The sequence below is a fragment of the Neopsephotus bourkii genome, unplaced genomic scaffold (assembly GCF_033783945.1).
Source record: "Neopsephotus bourkii isolate Nb327-2 ecotype Australia unplaced genomic scaffold, CSIRO-AGI_Nbou_v1 NB_107, whole genome shotgun sequence".
NCBI lineage: Eukaryota > Metazoa > Chordata > Aves > Psittaciformes > Psittacidae > Neopsephotus > Neopsephotus bourkii.
The window spans coordinates 14,939,343-14,958,442 of NW_026900624.1; the positions used below are offsets into that span (position 1 = coordinate 14,939,343).

The following is a 19,100-nucleotide window of genomic DNA, read 5'->3' on the forward strand; positions in this document are numbered from 1 at the left end:
TTCTTTCTTCCCTGCACTGAATAATTTTCCCTTCCTCAGGATTTCTATTTTACCTTTAAAGAGCAATAAAATGTGTTGTTGCAGCCCTGGAAACTCAGGAGTTCTGCAGGAATCTCTGACAAGACCCTCCAGTTGAAACCAAACAAAATTAAAACCCCCAGCGAACAGAAAGCCATGCCCTCAAGACCTGCTCTCTCCATGCTGCTTTTTCAAAGTTCTTTTTTCCTTATATCCTTCTCATCTATCAGTAGTAAAACCATTTCTCCCAAATTAGCTAAACAGCTTCTTGAAAGGCTGCCACAGAAAGATCTGGAGTACCCAGCTGTGTATCTGGTTAGAGAAAGGAATGAGGTTTTTCACGGCATACATGAGCACCCTTCAGATCCCTTCCTAACCAGCTTTCAAAAGATCCCTTCCTGTTACAGTGGATGGATGACAGAGAAAGACCCATTTTCCATATCAGGCTTCCCTGGGAGGTGGAAATCTATGTATACACTCATTGGCCCTTGTAGCCTCATGTCCCAGGTTGGACAGGGTCTTGATCAACCTGCTCTAGTGGAAGGTGTCCCTGTCCATGGCAGGGGGTTGGAACTGGATGATGTTAAGGTTGTTTCCAACCCAAACCATTCTATGATTCTATGACACCACTGAGAGCTTTAAAAACCAAAAAGCCACCTAAATCAGGGCCAGGATGGCAGCCTGTCATTGTGAAAGCTACATACCAGTAAAATAAGTAAAATGCTGGAATTGTTCTTCAGAATGGGAAGCAATGGGTTAACACTGTTCAGCTGATCAGACATGCCAAAACCATCTTCTTCAATCCCAGTTTGCTTGCAGTCTCCCCAGGAAAACCAGAGTCGGAGGACTTGGTGTCCAAATCTCCCCATAAGTTCAGGGTAGCGCAGGAAGAATTTCAGTAGGAGAGGACAATGGACGTAGACCAAGCTTAGATCTGGAAGATTATCCAGGATCCTCCTTATGGTACACAACGACCTCTGGTAAATGGTGGGAGGGAAAAGGGGAGAGAGAACAGAATTATCACTAGATACTGAATATCAAAAAAGCTGAAGTGATGTGAGTGCTATGAGAAACAGTCACACTGCCTTCTAAGTAGACAATCAAATATATCAGTTAAACATCATTTTGTGAAGCCCATTTGCATCATAAAGGCTAAGAAACTTGTAGGCTTTATACAGTTCTCAAAGCTGTGCATCAGCAAAGAGCCATATGGGAACACTAGAAAGCCTTCTGCAGAGGCTGTAGATGTGTTCAGGAGACTGAAGCGATGAAATTTATTATATTCCATATGTGAATTCACAGCCTATCCAACGCATTTACACTTCCTACACATACACAGGTTTATTCAGTCAAATCTAGATTCCCTGGTGGCTTTTCACAGTTAACTTTCCAGAGTGTAGATGCACTGCACGCTCTTCACTCGCTCACTGCTCATCACCTATGTCAAAATACTTTCCTCAAGAGGGTTGATGGGAGTGGGGAGAAACCTTAGTTTCCAAAAACGGGTCCAAGAGGAAGGAATTAAATCATCTTTTACCAAGTCCAGTGGTTGGCTTTTGTCCTGACAGACAGCAAGGAGGTAAAGTGCAGCTCTGAGTATGTATAGAGGGGGACAGTCTCCATGGTCCTGTGCGGATAGGAGGAAATTTCTTATGGCTAAAAATAATTCCGCTTCTGGGACAAACCTGCATTTGAGGAGATTGGAGTGCAAACAGTAACATTAGACATGCCTCACCCACCAATACATGGTATAGAATAGCCACAAAACCATATGCCTTATATACTCTTGGCTCACCTGTCCTCAAGGGTGTAGGCAAAGTATAAGAGTAGTATAAAGCAGTGTTGGTGGCTGCAAAGAGCCTGATCCAAAGAGAAAGGCTCAGGGGTTTCAGACAGGAAGAGAAGGCTTTCAGCAGTGGTGTAGTTTAATTGAGGCAGACCCTTCTGCAGGAGCTCAGAAATGTCTTGCTCTAGAAATAAAACTACTATGAGCAGGCAGGCAGTGATGAGCAATGTTTACAGCAAAGCAGAGTGGAACAGGGGGATGGAAGCATCTGCCTGCCCCAATTCAAGAATATTAAATTAGGGAAACTCCTGATGTAAGAAATATAAAAGTCAGCCTCCTGCCCCACAGCCTGCATACAGCAAGCACACCGCTATGATCTGGCATGAGGTGTTGTGAGACTTGATTTAACAGAGCTGGCTTTGAGGATGAAAAGCCATTTCTGTTTAAGGTTCCCAGCTTTCTGCTGATGCTGCCTGTATGGTCACCAGCCACTGCCAGTAAGAAAAGTGGCTTTTGTGATGTGAAAATTTTCAGCTCATTTATCTGGGATTTACCTATTATGGGAAGTTACAGTACAGACAGGAAAGCTTTACAGAGTGTGCCAGAGGAAAAATCTGCAGATATAGGTGACTAAGTGGCAAATGAGACTGTTTCAATTAAGCCATGCACAGTTGTTGTCACCATGTAAACAGGCAGGGTTCCAAATTCTTGAGGATGCATTCTGTGAGCGTTATCTCCATGTTGGACCAGCTTAAAAAAAAAGCTGGGGAGGAAAACCCCACAACCTCTAAATAGAGCTTACGTGTGTCCTCCCTTCCCTTCTTTGTCCTTTTATTTTAGTTATTTTTGTACCTATTGCCTAAAGAGAGGGTGTCAGGGCCTCAGAGTAAGTGAAGCCATTTGTCTCCTTCTCCAAACTTGCCTTCCTGGGAAGAAGTTTTCTCTTTCTCTGTGGCAGAGTAAAGGCTCAAGCACAAGCTGCAGAGGAAGCTGGAACACGCCTGATTCAAGGCAGGATTACTGTGAAGAAGAGCAGAAAAATACAGTGCAGAAGACCAGGAATATCTTCTTTATATTTCCAATCTCACATGCTGTCTGCTAGAACCTCAGTTTACTGAATCATCATCAAATACAAGCACCTGCCCCATCACAACAAAACTCCAGGAGCCACCTGGGGTTCCAGGAAAGTGAGTGATTCCCAAAGGACAGTCAGCTCACAGATGTGGCAGGTGTGCATAGTGATGGCAGTGAACGTGTTCACACACCCTGGGACAACATGAAGATAGCGGGGTACTCTCACAATCATCACACCTGGTATACGCAGGGAGTCTTGCAAGGGCAGGACCCCAAACACTGCAGAGCCTATATATGAGGGTGGCTTCCCACACCTGATTCCACTGGCAAACACCAGTAGGGAGATTCCGTGGCATTATTTCTGTCTCCAATGATCTCCTTGCAGAACAGGACATAATGAATCAGTTTTGCACTCTAACACACCATCATTAGTGCCCCGAACTACTGTATTCAGAGGCCTCGATCACTTCCCACACACACCATTCAAAGGCACAAACATCCCCACCCTAAGTTTCACAGTGCTAACCTGGGCTAAGGGTGCTGCATGTTTTGTTTACTCTTTAATAAGGTGCAGTCATAGGAAAGAGGGGTAACACACCTTTGCAGACCCACAGAGAGTCTCCCTAAGTCCTCCACAACCGAGAAATCATAGCCTTTGCTACAGAAGAACCTTTGCGATTCCTGCTGTTGAAGCCTTCCTTCTCCCGCCCATTTCTTATATATCACACCACAAGGAACAATGATAGTGGTAATATGTGCCTGGGAAGCCAGAGCTCAGATGAAACCGATGCTACTGTTATTTCTTTTCAAAACACCCACTTATCTGATCACTCCAAAGCCAGGCTGCTTTATCTCTACCTGCTCATCTCATAACAGACGACAGGATTCTCACACCACTCTGTGAATCCACCTGCCCCCTATCTGACTGCTTCTCCCTTCTCCCACATCCAGCTTTTCCATTGTCAGTTTCCATTTACATTTTGCAGTAAGATATAACTACTCTCGAGTCTTTCAGCATTCCATCTTGCCAAATCAGGTGCACTAAATATGGCATGATCTGCTTTTCCATCTGGAAATGTTTGACTTCCTCAAAATGCATGTGCATCACAATACCTTTGTACAGAGCAAAATCTGGCCTTCAGCTCCAGTGTCAGTCGGATGAAGGATGAAGATGCTAGACAGAAAGCAAGACAGAAATGTCACAGAATGTGTACAATAAGGGAAAAAAGTAGGCAGGTCCCATAACCATCCCCACACATCTCCACACCAACCTGGTGAACAAGGCAGGCCATCTCAGTGTCCTCTCCCAAAGCAAACTACTCTGAGTTTGGTTTGGAGAGGAATGTCTGAGATTCATTTGTTTTCTCAGGAGAATAAGGGAAGTTTTGACAGCTTCACTTGTTTAGAATAGAGGAATTCTCTACATTAGTTCTCTGATGTGCGAAGAGTAAGGAATACACAGAGTAAATAGGATTTCTACATAGTAAAAACCTACCAATTCCAGCATAATCCCTGTCTAGAGGAACAGCCAATTCTGAATATTCCAGAGGAAAGGTTGAAGATGACACAAGTTATTTATCTAAAATAAAATCTGTCCCATCATCATTGCTAGACCAAATAACTTTTTCATCCTGTTGAACATGACTGTGTGCTCTATTCTTACTCATATAAACATGTAATATAATCCTCCGCATGAAGTGCTCATTGCCTCAGTAATATGCAGTAGCAGTAAGTTCCATCAGTTACGAGCACAGAGAACGTGATCGCACACTACCCCCATACCCAGCTTTTTGGAGAACTTATTCTGCAGGTTTGGCACCACTGTAAAGAGGGTATTAAGTGCTGAGATGAAAACCTCCATCAGTGATGGGCTGACGGCCCTCTCCAGGTAGTTCTGTGGAAAGAAAAAAAGATCAGGTGCATGGTGGTATGCAATAGACACTGAAAACAGCAGCTTTTCTGCCTGCCCAGAAAGTGAGATTTCTAAATCCAAAGAAATGGAGTAACAGTTCTACCAAAATGCCTGGCAGCATGTACACATGAGCACTTCAAAGCAACTAACGCTCCCCTCTGCCAACATTATGAGCTATGCTGCTAACTCTGCAAGACATTACATCAAACAAGAAACTTCTTCCTGATTCCAGCTGGCAAACAGTTAGGCCCTTACTGCCCATATTGCCCTGGAAGCAACTGTTTTCACAGCTCAGATGGCTAATTCTCCAGCGTGGCATACAACACAGGACATATGTCCAGCTGACTTCAGGAACGCTTTATACCTGTGATTCAGCGTTTTATGGGGTAGTGGCAAACACAGCTATTTAAGCTCTCTAAAGAGTGCAGAACCTAAACTGTTTAGAACAGAACAACTTGACTGACTCTTGCAGAAGGTCACTGGACAATTTTCTCACAGTCCATTAATTTTTAACCAAGTTCAATGAGCAAGAAGCAGCAAACTGACTTCAGCTTTGCCAAACGAGACATGCACCTCCCTTCAGGGAGGACAACAGCAATTGTACTGCAGCTGAGCTGCCTCTCAAAAGATTGGTTAAGAAAATACAAACCAAAACATTTCCAAGCTCCCAACAACTGCAAGAGTCCATACACCTGAACCTGTGGCAAAGCACAAGCAAAAGTTACTCAACGTTTGGAACCACCACCAGAGCCCCACTGTTTTGACAGCTCTGCTCCAAGTGTCTTAGTGACAGATCTGCATGGAGCACTAAAACACATGTGACTCTCCAGTTACTTTTTAAACTGTGTCCCTGGCCTTACTGAGGCACTGCTAGGTACTGCCCTTGCTGGGTAGACTGGGCAGCCTCATCAACACCTTCTGGAAAGAAGCAGGGACATGAAAGTGCAGGTGCAAAATGCCACTGCTTTCTGGGACACAAGCAAGAAGGGAAAACAACACTTCAGGCACTCTTCATCTTCTGCAACATCCAGAGCTGCCATGGATTAGATAGCATGGCAGGGAGGTTATGGGGATTGCACAGTCTGAAGAAAGACACTGCCATCTACATGGAAGCTTTATGAATTTCTCCACCCTCTGAGACCATACACCCCCATTTTGCATGCACTGTGTAATGCCACATTTGGCTCTGTGGCAATGCCACACCTGTTCTTGGTTTACTCTACATGCTCTCTCCCTCCCAAAACCAATTTGTGCAACCCGTTCTTGATGTTTGAAAGCATCTTTCCAGGTATCCAACAAATAGATCAAATTCAAAAGAAACCCTACCATGACCATGGGGATGCAGATACTGTCACAAATCCTCAACAGGAACTCAGAGAAGTTGCTTAGTGTGTCCTTGCTCTCAGAGTTGGGGGCAGTGAAAGCATTCTCCTGGGCCATGAAGTCACTCTGGAATTCCACTGCTAACCTACAAACACATAGTGGACATCAAAGAGAGGAATCCTCCTCACTTTGTAAAGGAAGTTAGGAGATGCTACATCTGCATCAAAACTTTCACCTATAAACATTTATTGGGTCAGCAATGCAGGAATTTGGCAATCTCAGAGTTACATCTTGAGCAAAGCTATTAGAAGTCAGCAATGTTGCACAACAGTACAATCTGGGAAATGAAGGGTTAGCTTCTCTGAAGAAAGTATCTGCTGTGGAAAGCCCTAGTGTGGCAAGACTAAAGGTTCTCATCCAGGCCAGATTGTCTGGAGCACAATACAGCAAACCTCATGAAAATCAGCCAGTGGACCATTCAGCTGTTCTAAAAGGAATGACAGATCCCAAGAGCCCTGTAACACTACCCCAAGACACTGGGTCAGTGCAGACAGGGCCACCTGCTTCTGACTGAATTATCTCAGTCAAGCCATGGAAGGCAAAATAACTAAGTTGGCCAGACTTCCCTAACAACAGACTCACACACAAATTCATGTACCACCGTCTGCTGAGCAGCTAAGGCTGACAGATAGCTCTCATCCAGCAGCACAGGAAATGTTGGTGTCTATAAACCCACTGGCAGTTAACAGATGAGCAAACCCAAAGCCACCATCTGAAGCAGATACACATTTGTTAAATGGTTAATCCCCCCCTGCGTACCCCAGGACACAGGAATATGGTTTCACACACACCTTCCAATAGTTCTTACACTGTCAGTAGTAGTGGCTAATTTTTAAGCAGTTCCTCAAAGGCCAAAGGCATTAAATAAACAGGGAATAAAAGGTCCCAGAGAAATTTACTGGGAGACACACACAGGTATCACAAATTTTTCACTATCACTACATATTCCTCCTTCTGTTGTTTCACTGACAAGTGCAATGCATTGAACTCACCTGTGATATTTTAGTGGTGGGGGTGGGCAGAGGCATTTGGTTACCAGGACAGAAGAATGGGTGGATATGGACACACACTACTCACCTACACTGACTTGTCCTCACCTGCAAGCATTTCTGAAACTTTGCAGGGTGTTAAGCAAGAACTGGCCCTGTCTCTGAGAAGCTCTGCTGAGATTTATGTTTGCTGGGTGACTCTGAGACACTGAGAACAGGAGATCACCCTGTAAGAGGAGAGGAGTCTTTAAAACCTTATGTTCACTGTCAGTAAAAAACAGCTTATTTCTCTGATCCCTGCAGCAGGAGGAACAACAGATTTCACACAACTGCTTTTCACTGCTGTGCTTTCCCCAGGAAAAGCAGAGTTAGCTTTTGTGCCCTTCATAGGGAGGACAGAGTTACAGAGCTACTAGTTCTTTACCGCCTATATTGCCACAGTTTGGTCTAATCTGAGTTATAAATAGCTCAGCTAATGGAGCTTCAAACCCTTCTGGGAAAACCTGGTATTTTTAAGAATTTTTATTTCTTCCAATTACACTTCAGACAACACTGAACAGCTCCTCTCCTTGTACAGCACTGAAATATTAGTGCTCTAATTTGGCTCAGCTTTGTAAGCAACTATGCATGTACTAGCTCTTGTTCCCACACAGCATCCTACTGGGTTCAGCAAGAAGCCAACTGCAGCATCAGAGTTAATCATTTGCCCAAACTGGGAAGCACTTGGAACTCAAGATCTGCCTTTAAGCCTTAACCTGTTGTGGTGGTCTTCTCTGAATACTACCAGAGGATAGCACAGCTACATATTGGTATCTGGCAATTCAGAACTCCTTCTCCATTTGATGCTGAGATACCTTAGTACAGGTACAATCATTTCTCCTTTTTTTTTCCTTTAAGGACAGCCTGGACATCCTTATTATCTTCCTAAATTTCCTTCCTGTGAAACTCCGTATTCTGAATAGGGCATCAAGAATTGGGTGTGTGCAAACAGCCTAACCAACATCTACCTATGGGCAGAAAGCAGTTCTGTCTTCTCCAAGCAAAAAAGACAGACATCTGGTACAACAGAACTTGGGGCTAAAGATAGTTCATCGGGCATGTGGAACTCTGGTACTCCAGCAAGATGCTCTTTGCCACTACAGACATGCAATCTAAACCTACGTGGCTCTGACCCTAGAGCAAGGAGTCTCAGCCCTTGTCTTTTCACTAGCCATCTGCAGTAAGGGCTCTCCACAGAAATGCTCAAGTCCCAGCAGCACATCACATTAATTACATATTCCAGAAACAGAAAAGGAATTGCAGTTCAAAGAGTGGTTAACAGTTCCCATACTGAGGGATCACAGTGCATATATAATGATCCTCTTGGTCTGAAGGCACAGCAAGAGATGTTCATTGCCAAAAAAAACCCCGATTGACTGATGCAGCCTACAAGGTGGAGTCCTGAAGAAAGGGAATGACTTTGTAGCACTGGACACGTAAAGACAGCAGCATGCTCAAGAGGTACCCCAATAATTTTCACTGATTTAGAAAGACAACATTTACCAGCATACATCTTCAGCTACTTCAAAGACAAAAACTGGTACCATCTTAAGGCAGGAGGATCAAAAGAAACACTAGAGAACCCAATAGCCACAGGGTAAAGGGGATGAAACACATATACAGCATCCACACTCCTACGTGCAGTAGGAGGATCATCCCTGTCCTGCTTGATCCTACCTACAAGCAACAAGTTTTGACTTACTGAATGCCTCTTGCTAGTCTGGGGTGAGCAAAGGTCAGCACATCGCTTCAGCACTGCCTCCAGCAGCTTCTGCAGCTCTTCATATGGGACTGGTGGGGAGCTCAGATGGTCCTTCCTGAACAAGCAGAAAGACAACATGTGCATTCCCTGCTGGGAAGGCCACACCAGCAGAAATAACTGCTCTTTTGATGATAACATGTCAATGCCACTTCTCTCCGGCACAGCATGATGACTGGTCACAATATCTGACCAGTCCCTTCCCCATGTGCACCCAAACACACCCTCACTGCATTCACTGTCCACTCCCACTACAGTCAGGAAGCACATGACTGTACAGAGACTTACGCTTGCTCTTATCTGTCCAGATGGGGCACAGAGTGACAAAGCTGCAGCAACCACTGTACAGGTCTGCCTGGGACACTAGTTTTTTGCTGCAGTCACTTGCTGCCTACCCCATCTCCATTGCCCTGGCAGCCTTTTGAGGCAGGTGGGAAGCTAGCGGTGCTGTACCCACGCCTGCCTCAGCCAGAAGTCCCACTGCAGAACACTCACCCACACAGCTACAGGGGATTTGCAGAGACCGACATGATATCAACAGATCTATCTGAAGAAAAGCTTGCAAATACTTTCCTGCCTACCTCAGGAAAGCTGCCACAGCTTTCACAGCCTCCAGTGCCACCTCCAGCACTGGGCAGTTCACTGTCTCCATCAAAACATCAATAGCTTCTATACATACACCTCGGTTTGTGAATAGTTTGATTTCCACTGGTTGCCTGCAAAGAGGAAACAGAGTAAGCAAAGAGAACATTGTCAGAGTTAAGTAACTGTACTGTCCTCTCCTCAGTTTCATAAAATGAAGAGCTGAGCTCTGTGGTTCCATCCATGCTTTTCAAGTATTCAGAGCCAGGTGCTCTCAAGGAGGATGTCTCAAACTTGAGCAGGTGGAGGATTTGCCACGAAGAGTGAACTTCAGCAGGCCTGGAGCACTACTATGATGAAAAAACCCTACAGCCTGGATAACTGACTGCACCAGCAAACACTGACATCAAAAGCACAAGAAAAATGGGCTTTGCTAAACACAGTGATCTCTCTGCCTAGGACTTTATGCCGAGGCCATCTGCTCTGGCATTTGCAGGTTCATTTGGCCAGTCATATTTCTGAGTAAACAAGCAAACACCACCATCCCAGAACAATGATGAGAACAGCTTCTTTCACAGGCACATAGCACTTCTAATGTTGCCAGGACAGGGACTTTCATGAACTTGAAAAGTAATCAGGAAAACAAACACAACCCAACTGTTTTGGCAATTCTTGATAGTGAGCATTTTGGTCATCTGATCATCTTGTGGCCCAGCACCTTTGGGCATTCAGCACAAGAATATGGAGGGATGACAAGCCATTAATCTCATTATTGGACAGAGCTGTGTAAATGGCAGACTGCTCATTTTGACAAGTCAGGTACAGTCAGGAAGGTAGGGGAAGACAGGCAGCTGCATGCAGACAAGAGGCACCAACAGCCTGCCAGAGGGCATCTACAAAGTGAGGCAAGAAAAACAGCACAGCATGAAATGAGCCAAACTTAGGAGGCAAAAGGATTCTCTGTTACTCAGTTTTCACAGCCTTCCAGTGTCTGAAGGGGCCTACAAGGATGCCAGAGAGGGACTCTTTATTAGGGACTGTAGCAATAGAACAAGGGGTAGTGGGTTTAAACTAAAATAGGGGAAGTTCTGGTTAGATACAAGGAAGTTCTTTACTGTGAGGGCGGTGAGGCACTGGAATAGGTTGCCCAAAGAAGTGGTGAATGCTCCATCCCTAGCAGTGTTTGAGGCCAGGTTGGACGGAGCTTTCAGCAACCTGGTTTAGTGTGAGGTGTCCCTGCCCATGGCAGGGGGGTTGGAACTGGATGATCTTAAGGTCCTTTCCTAACCAAACCATTCTATGATCCTATGCATGACTAAAGCAAGCCAGGAACAGCACGTGCTTCCATGGGAGGGGAAAATAAACTTCAGTAGGAATTACACTGCTAGCCCAGCTACAAGGTAAAAAGTGAGCAGAGGCAGAACCACTCTTTTTAGTCACTCGGTGGGATGAAACCCAGCTTGGCAATCACCTCGTATTCTGCTGTGAGAAAAAGCTGTGAAGTGGGCAAGGCAAGGAACTCAAGCACCAGGAGCACCCTCTGGCCCAAGCCATAAATGATGTACTGAACTGCCAAATTGTTTCACTTACACTGTAATTCTATTAATCCTTTGTAGTTCCTTTCTTTAGTAGCTGACCTTCTGAAGTCAAATACATCAGGAAAAAAAGCCTTCACTGACTCATGCAGGGAGGAAGGGATGGAGGAGTCTTGATGACTCACTCAAGAGGCACAAGCCCACTTGCAATATGGTGCACTATGATGTCTTTAGGGCCTGGGTGAAAAGCATGAAGGACAGCACTCTTGCAGTTTCCTGCAACCTCTCATCTTTGGGTCCCAAACTGTGCCGGCCACGCTGGTTGTGCTGGGAGAGACAAGGGGCAGTTACCCACCATTCCTGACATACTGCGAAGGGGAGCAGCATGTCCTGTTTGAGCAACACCAGAGTGTGTGGTTCACTTACCCAAGAGAATTCAGCTGCAAGGAAAAGGTTCCAGAATGAGATCCCTTTCCCCACTATGAGATAGCTTTAAATAAAACATAATTTCTAAGGCAAAGCTCAGAGAGATAGAATAGATGTGCTAGAAAATGAGAGTAATTGCACAGAGTGTTCTCTTTGTTTTACAAGCACAAATGCTGTAATTAGTGTTTCCCACATCCTGGTTTCTCTTTTTGACAGATCCCACACTGGCATCATCACACTGTTCTAGCACTGCTGCTTTTCCCTCTCTTTACCCTGCCACTTGCTACAGAATTGACTGTGACATTTCAAAAATTCAGCTCAAGGGCTCTCTTGGGAGAGCTAAGTGGCAAAACCAAGACTCTTTCACTAGCATGACAGGACAGGAACAAGATCACAGAAGCAAGAACAGGAAGCATATAAGAAAAACAAGCTAGGGCATGTTATTCCTTAGCAGAAAACATGAGGGAAAAAGTGACAGAAGACATTAATATTTCAGCCTAGAATTTGGTTTTGCTGTTTGAATTTAGCTCAGATGATGAAGCAAGACTAGAAGCCACGGAACTTGCATGCTTTGCTTTGTCACAGAGGTGCACTAAGCAGGAACTGGCCTGTTTGCATACACCTGGACCTTCCTCGCCTTCCTTCCTCCTCTGTCTACAGCTGAAAGATCTTTCATCACAGATTGGTAAGGTAGCAAGAAAGAGGTAGATATCCTCACAGATGCATGCACAATGAGGCTGGGAAGTTCAGAAACTACCATCAGGTCCTTCATCACAAGAATAAGGGAGATGCATTTGTTCAGCAGCACAAAGGCTCTGGTGGTGTAGATATTAGGCCTCAGATGAAAACCTTAAAAATCAAAAGGATCACAGCCTCCATTTTGGGGCACCACACTCTGCTGGTGCAAGCCTGGCAGGGGTACTCCCTTACCGCTTCAGGATTTCAGTGAAGAGCAGGAGCCCTTGTCTGTGCAACTCCACATTGTTCAGCTGCAGGACATCTTGAAGACTCCTCATCAGAGATTCAATGCCTGCACATATTCAAGAGAAGTCACAGAGAGGGCTTTTAACACCCCAAAGCCCAGCATAGAAGCAAAATTAAGTTTTAATAAGAAGATTTGAACAATTATTCTTCTGACCAACTGACAAACTGCCCCAAACTGCTGAGTGTTCGCTCAGCTCCCTCGTCATAGGCCCCAGTCGCCACTGCTGAAGGTAAGTCCAGAAGAACGGAAAGAATTTAGCCTTTCTCCCTATAGCTACTCTTAGTATGTTCACCAAAACAATAGTAACTCAGGTAGTGTCAGTCACAATAACTGGTTATTATAACGAGTGCATGCTTTGAACTGTTCTAACTGTAATTAGGACAGTTCAAAGCTATGTTGAAATTCAAGCTATGCTGGATATCACAAACATGTCGGATTGATAGGCACTTGTTTTCAGTCCTTTATCCATCCTAACTTGAAATTGTGATTGTGTGTAAAGCATTGAAATTCAGCTAGAGGCACAACAAATGCCCACAGTATTACTGCAGTCCCCCTGTCAGAAAGGTTGATGACTCACCATAGACTGTGTGACACTTTGAGAAGAAAAGGCGCTCTTCAGTGAGGAGGAGCAGGCAGCAATACACTGACCAGATGAGAATTTCACTGTTGCACAAGAGACACTCAAACAGGAATTCTGCAAACCCACAGACACACAGGCAAATAAGGTCACCCTGGTAAGAGGCAGTCTGCCTACAGCCTGGCACAGCTGCTCCCAGAACAGAGGAAGGAGGAGGAAACACATAAGCATAGCAACAGCCACAGGGAAAACGGGTGTATTATGAAATGGCAGGAATGGAGAGTGGAGTGGAAGCTGGGGGGGGGGAGGGGGGGTATGCTAGCCTTCAAAGCAAGGTGACTGGAGAGCAAAGTCCTGTAGGCAGGCATCTTCCCAGCATAAGCTTAGCAGGCAGGAGCTGAACTGTGGCTCTAGCCTTTGGCACAAATGAAAAGCCACAAAGCAAGCTTTACCACAGATGCAGTGATCTTTCTTTTTTCGCAGAACTTTTATACCTTCTAAAGAATTTGTAAGATGAAAGCATTTCTGTCCTTTGGGATTACAAGGAAATAATAAACTGCATTCTAAAGCTAAATCTGAGACCAAATTCTGTACAAATTTACAGTATTTAGTGGGATATGATGGAACCCCAGTCTGTTTTGGCTTGTATCTAAGGTCCTGAAAGAAGGACCTTGACCTGAAGGACTCATCAAATTCTTGTTGTGGAAACTCCATTCTGCCTGCTGGTAGATGATTCTATAATTTCAGTTGAAAATGTACTTTCCCTTTCTAATCCTAAATCACATTAGCCATTTTTACTGGTATAAAATGGTCACCACACACATTGTGCCATCGGAGGATTTCATGGAGCCAGACCGATTCCTAAAACAAACAGCCAAGCAGTGCCTGATATTAGCAGATGAATAGTAAGATGCTACTGCATTTCTTCACCTGGGACATCAGCATGGATAAAAGCAGGAGCATATCTGCTGGGAGAGTGAACCAGCACTGCAGCCATACAGTGAGAACTTGCTGCCTGTAACATCTCATCTCTGGTCAGCAAAAGCTGTTGGGAGACGAAAGTCAAAATGTGAGAGGAAATTAACTATGCAGATATGAGTAAGAAACAGTTTCCTCTACATTTTAAAACATAAAATATAAATGAAGATCTCTCCTTTGGTATGTATTTCATAGATTAAACTTCTAGGGCAAGATCAAACTCTGGACCAAATGCGTTCCAAAAATGTAAAATGAGAACCACAACAGAGAAGATTATAGCTCTGCCCCATGCTTAGTCACGCTGGCACTGCTAGTGCTGTATCAGACCTCAAGTGTGAGTAAAACTTGTCCCCTCCAGGATTCAGGAATGAAAAATGAGGTGAACTATGGAGGTGTCCTCATTTCCACTGTAGCCTCTATTGCTGGTGTTGGCAACAGCACACTCAAATGCCTCAGATAAAGTTTCAGTACAGGCCATCAAAGTCTTTACTGACAATTCACCACTTCTTCAGCAATCACCTTTTTGAGAACAAGTGGCAATGTATTTTCCCCTTCTAAAAGGTCAGGGTTTTCAGACTCCTCCTCTGGCTTTGAATTATTCATAAGAATGGATACAAAATGGTCAGATTTCAGCAGCTCCTTTAGCAAACCTGCAGAAGGGAGAGAAAGAGTGAGCACCATACAGGGCATAGCAAGGATTATATAAACACAGGAGTATTTACAGCCTCAGACTTGTTGCCAACTTTATCCCCTTTCCTGCACTCCTAACAAAGGTGCTCACTTCCAGTTTAGTGAGCTGCTTCTCACTGTGTCCTCAGGTACTGCCAGAAGCCCCATGTCTTGCAAGCCCTTGTTGCTAATGCTTTTTTATGGGTCTGATGTGCTCCCTGTTCCTTCTCGGAGACCTGCATGTGCACTGGTACACCATCTTAGGAGCATTCTACTTGCATCACCTTCTGTGCTCCAGGACCCTTCCCTTAAAGTGTTTCTTGGGAGAGCTCTTGACCTGCATTCTTCTCCAAGCTACAGTCAGTGACCCAACAATAACTAGACATTTTCCCTGAAATACTTCCTAGAGAACTGGCATTTATCTTCCCCTTCTACTTCCACAGTCTCTTACTGAAACAGCTGTGTTTACCTAAAGGATACCAACACACGTACAAAAGCCCTCAGTATAAAAAGTGTGGAGCACTGCTATAGGTACTGATGCAAATCATCAGTACATGTCAGTACAAATTCCCAAGGGGTGTTGCCTGAGCTATAGAATTCCACTTTCAAAGGAAATCATCATCCATTTATAGTGGCTGAGTAGATGAGCTGAGGAGCAACCCAGTTCCTGCTTACCTCCTACAAGAAAACTGAATTCCCTGGATGGTTTACAAACAAGCTATGTCAGAAAGGCTGAAATTGTGCTCCCCAGCAACAGTTGACAGGTGCAGCTGGAAGCATAAATGCAAGAAAGAACTACTTCCACATTAGCTTTCTAACCTAAACAACATGATGCCTCACATCTGAAGACTATGTCTTAGACTCCATTCCACTGCTCTACAAAGCCCACTTGCCTGTGTACAGTGTTTGCATTCAGAAACTTTGAGGGATGAGCTGTTCCTAGGATGAAACATCAAACTGAGACAGGCCAGGCCACAGCGCATGCTCTGAAGAGCCTTTGAAAACTAGTCAGTGCTAGGTAAACATGAGGCTCCAGGGACAACAGGGGAGTTCAGCAGCAAGCCTGGTCTGTTTGATTGCTGTGGAGTAACAGAAAGGATTGACTGCTTCAGACAAGCAGCAGAAAAAGCTCCTCTTGGGAACAATTCACATCACAGCATCTAAATCAGCCAAAGATTTCTTCCTCATTCTAAGCCTTCCCTTGCACCTTGCAGTTTCTCTCAGCAATGCCTTACCCAAACAATTGATCTGCAGCTCCTTTGTCTGTGCATGCCCCAAGGTATTCAAGAAGATACCACGCAGCCTTTCTGCAAAGTGTGCCGAGAGCCGTTCTGTGCCAACAGGGGAGGAGTACAGCTTGCCATACAAGTAGCAGACAGCAGCCTTTACGCCCTCATTTGGGTATGCCAAACCCATCAGCAGATGATCCACTAAATTACCTAGTGTTAGGAACAGAAAGGGCAAACACTCACAGCAATGAACTGATTTCTTGAAAGCACCCACCTATTTCTCTTGAAAACTTGCAAAAGCCCATTGGGCAGACTGTGTGCAGATAAATGATGCCACAACTAAGTTACATGCTTACCACGATCTGTCCCTCTGAGCAGAGGTAGAGTAATAAATGGTTAGAGGAGCTTGCTGTTCACAATAAGAGTATCCATCATCCCAGTTACTCCCACAAACAGCTAAGCTTTGCTCACCAGACCCCAAGGGGCTGGATGAAAGAAAGAAAAGCTATATATATATATTGCCTGTGAGGCAGACCCACAAACCCCGGTTCACAGAGGTTGTTTTTGCCAGGCTGGCTGAAAGCACAGTGACAAACCTGCTGTGAAGGTACTGACCTGCAACCCAGAAGACCTGAACACCACTCTGACTTCTGGTCAGGCTTCTTGCATGACCTTCATGAATTCACACAGGGTTCATGCATGCATATGTGTATTAGGGCTGTGAGTATTACTCTATCGTGGTGCATGACACATTACTCACTGTGCTCTACCACCAGCATATCAGCAAAGCCTGGGATGGCATCTGCCAGCTTGCCCAAGAGAGTGAACGTGGGCAGGCTGCCTCTCATGGTAGTTGCTTTGCATAGCTGTAGAAGAGACAGAGAAAAAAGATATTTCACTTGTGAGGACAGAGTCCAAAGACAGAAATGCACTCAAACCAGCAAGCTCTTGGTGATAAATAATCCTCCAGAACAGGATATTTTCCTAAGCTGGGTCCTCTTCACCACTTAGCGTAAGCCACAGGAAAACCCTGAACACAGAACTAAGTCTCTAAAGTATCTTTTAGTTAATCCAAGAAATCTCTTGCTTGTTGTTTCTTTTCCTCCTCTCCCCTCCAGTTCTTACATGAGCAGATGAACCACTTTTGCTGCTTCCCAATTTTTTTTTTACCCCTTGAGACCATCACAAACTTAGGAATGAAGAGAACCCACAGCACAGGTTGGTAAAGGTCCTCACATCACTGAAACAGTAAGATAGGAAAAGAAGTATCTGAGGAGGCCACATGGCTTTACATGAGCATCATGAAGTCACATGGCTTCATATGAACACATGTTCATAGGAACAACAGGACAACTCCAGAGAACACACCGAAGTGGTCAAAATCACAACAGGGGAGCTAGCACTAGGACATTACACTGCAGAGAAGGTTGCATCCCAGTGCAGCAGCTGCAGCCTTGCAAAGCCACTCATTCACATCTCCTCAACCTCTGAAGGACTGAAAAGGAAGGGCAGGGAATTCATCTTCACTGACCTCTTTCTGGCTTTCATCCAAAATGCAGTGAAAGTACTGTTCTGACTTCAGTTCCACCACAAGCCGCACCAGAACTAGGCAGAAGAACAGGATCAGTAATTCACACACAAGAGCACTCACAATCCATCTTCCACAGAGTTTTAGGAGACCAGTGAGCACAGGACTTAGACACTAAATGAGCACAGATCTGCTGAGAGGACAGGGTACTGCCATCGCTATTGCTTCTGACAGCCCAGCCCAAGCTCCCTGCAGCAACATTCCAGCAGTCCTCTTCAAGCTGCACTACAAACCATCCATGGAAATAAACTGCAAGTGACAAAGTGAGCATCAGGATACCAAGTAATTTTAAGGAACCAGAAAGGGAAGAAAACAAAGCCCCAGCATAAAAGTATAAAAAAACCCCCAAACTGGTAATTGAATAGAGTAGACTTCCTACAGTGTGAAAATTAAAAACATCTCTTTCCAAAAAAAGATATCAGAACTGAAAGTGCTGAGTATCCTTAGATGCAGACTGAGAGCTCCTCCTCCTGTTGCTACTGCCCCTGAGGCACCAGTGCAGTCTATCAGCCATTCCTCCCCAGAATTTCATTTGTCAGAAAGCAAAGCTCCAGTCATCTTTGTGGTACTTCTCTCCTCCTCAGCATCAAGAAAAGGTGGTTATTCTTGGTTCACTGCACCCTCAAGAACTCCGCCTGCTCTGTCCTAGTAAGAGGAATCAACAAGAAACTCTGTTTACCATGCATTGATTACACGTTACCCAGGGTTTCCCTAACTAAATCAGGAAGGAATTGCCTGATGCTGGCAGGCTGCCTCTGCCTCCACACATATACAAGTGGACCAGTTCAGGAAGCAAAGTTCCTCTTCTGGTGTTTTTAGAACATGGGCACCTGAAGGTTCAGCAGATAAAGTTTTGACAATAGGCCCCTTACTGAGACACCTTGCAGAACGTTGTTCCATAGGATTTGGTAAGACTCTCCTGGATGTATCTTGTTGTCATGGCATAACACACTCTTGTTTTGTATTCCAGGAAAGTGTCATAAAAAGAAATACTAGAGACAGCTGGATTCACCATCCCTTGATGTATCCAGGGCAATACTGGAGGTTCACCTAGAAGACCTACTTTAACTAAAGAGCATCTCAGCAGATGCATGTATTGGCAAGTGATCTATATATGGTTTATCGGCCCTTTCTTGCCCTGAATTCTCAGAATCTCTGAAAACTTTCAGGAGTTAGCTAACACTAAGTTAAAACACCTCTCTTTGAGAGCACCCATCTCTCAATAGATCGGTAACATGACAGAAAGGCTTCTTACCTATTCTGCACCATTTCAAGTTAGTGCCTGAAAACTGAAACCCCTCTGGAAGGAAGGAGCCCCCTGTCCAGGCAGGAAAGATGAAAGGAGGAAATCCCTGCATTGCTAATATCATTAGACTCAGCAGAGATGCCCGAGGATAAACTGGACTGCAGAGATTCCTCTGTCAGCCCTGCAGATATTTCCTTCAGATTTCAAAAGAAGGACTGCTCACAAACAGGAGAGCTGCAGCCTGTACAGCTGAACCCCAAGAGAAAGCAGTAGATCCCAAAGGTCACTAAAGCCTACAGGAAGACTTATATTTGACTTGACACTT

At 44.8% G+C, this 19,100-nt stretch overlaps 1 protein-coding gene across 1 annotated transcript in view; it reads right to left on the bottom strand.

Annotated features, from left to right (window-relative positions):
- Positions 1-19,100, bottom strand: part of MEI1 (meiotic double-stranded break formation protein 1) — a 37,148-nt gene that overhangs the window by 14,782 nt on the left and 3,266 nt on the right. Inside the window, 19 exon segments of the mRNA XM_061362975.1 lie at positions 723-995; positions 1,556-1,703; positions 1,814-1,988; positions 2,727-2,824; positions 3,992-4,052; positions 4,661-4,772; positions 6,117-6,258; positions 7,271-7,389; positions 8,904-9,018; positions 9,542-9,676; positions 11,263-11,322; positions 11,324-11,404; positions 12,434-12,533; positions 13,066-13,182; positions 13,996-14,110; positions 14,563-14,693; positions 15,948-16,151; positions 16,702-16,807; positions 17,473-17,546. Coding sequence (XP_061218959.1) covers positions 723-995; positions 1,556-1,703; positions 1,814-1,988; positions 2,727-2,824; positions 3,992-4,052; positions 4,661-4,772; positions 6,117-6,258; positions 7,271-7,389; positions 8,904-9,018; positions 9,542-9,676; positions 11,263-11,322; positions 11,324-11,404; positions 12,434-12,533; positions 13,066-13,182; positions 13,996-14,110; positions 14,563-14,693; positions 15,948-16,151; positions 16,702-16,807; positions 17,473-17,546 — 2,366 coding nt within the window.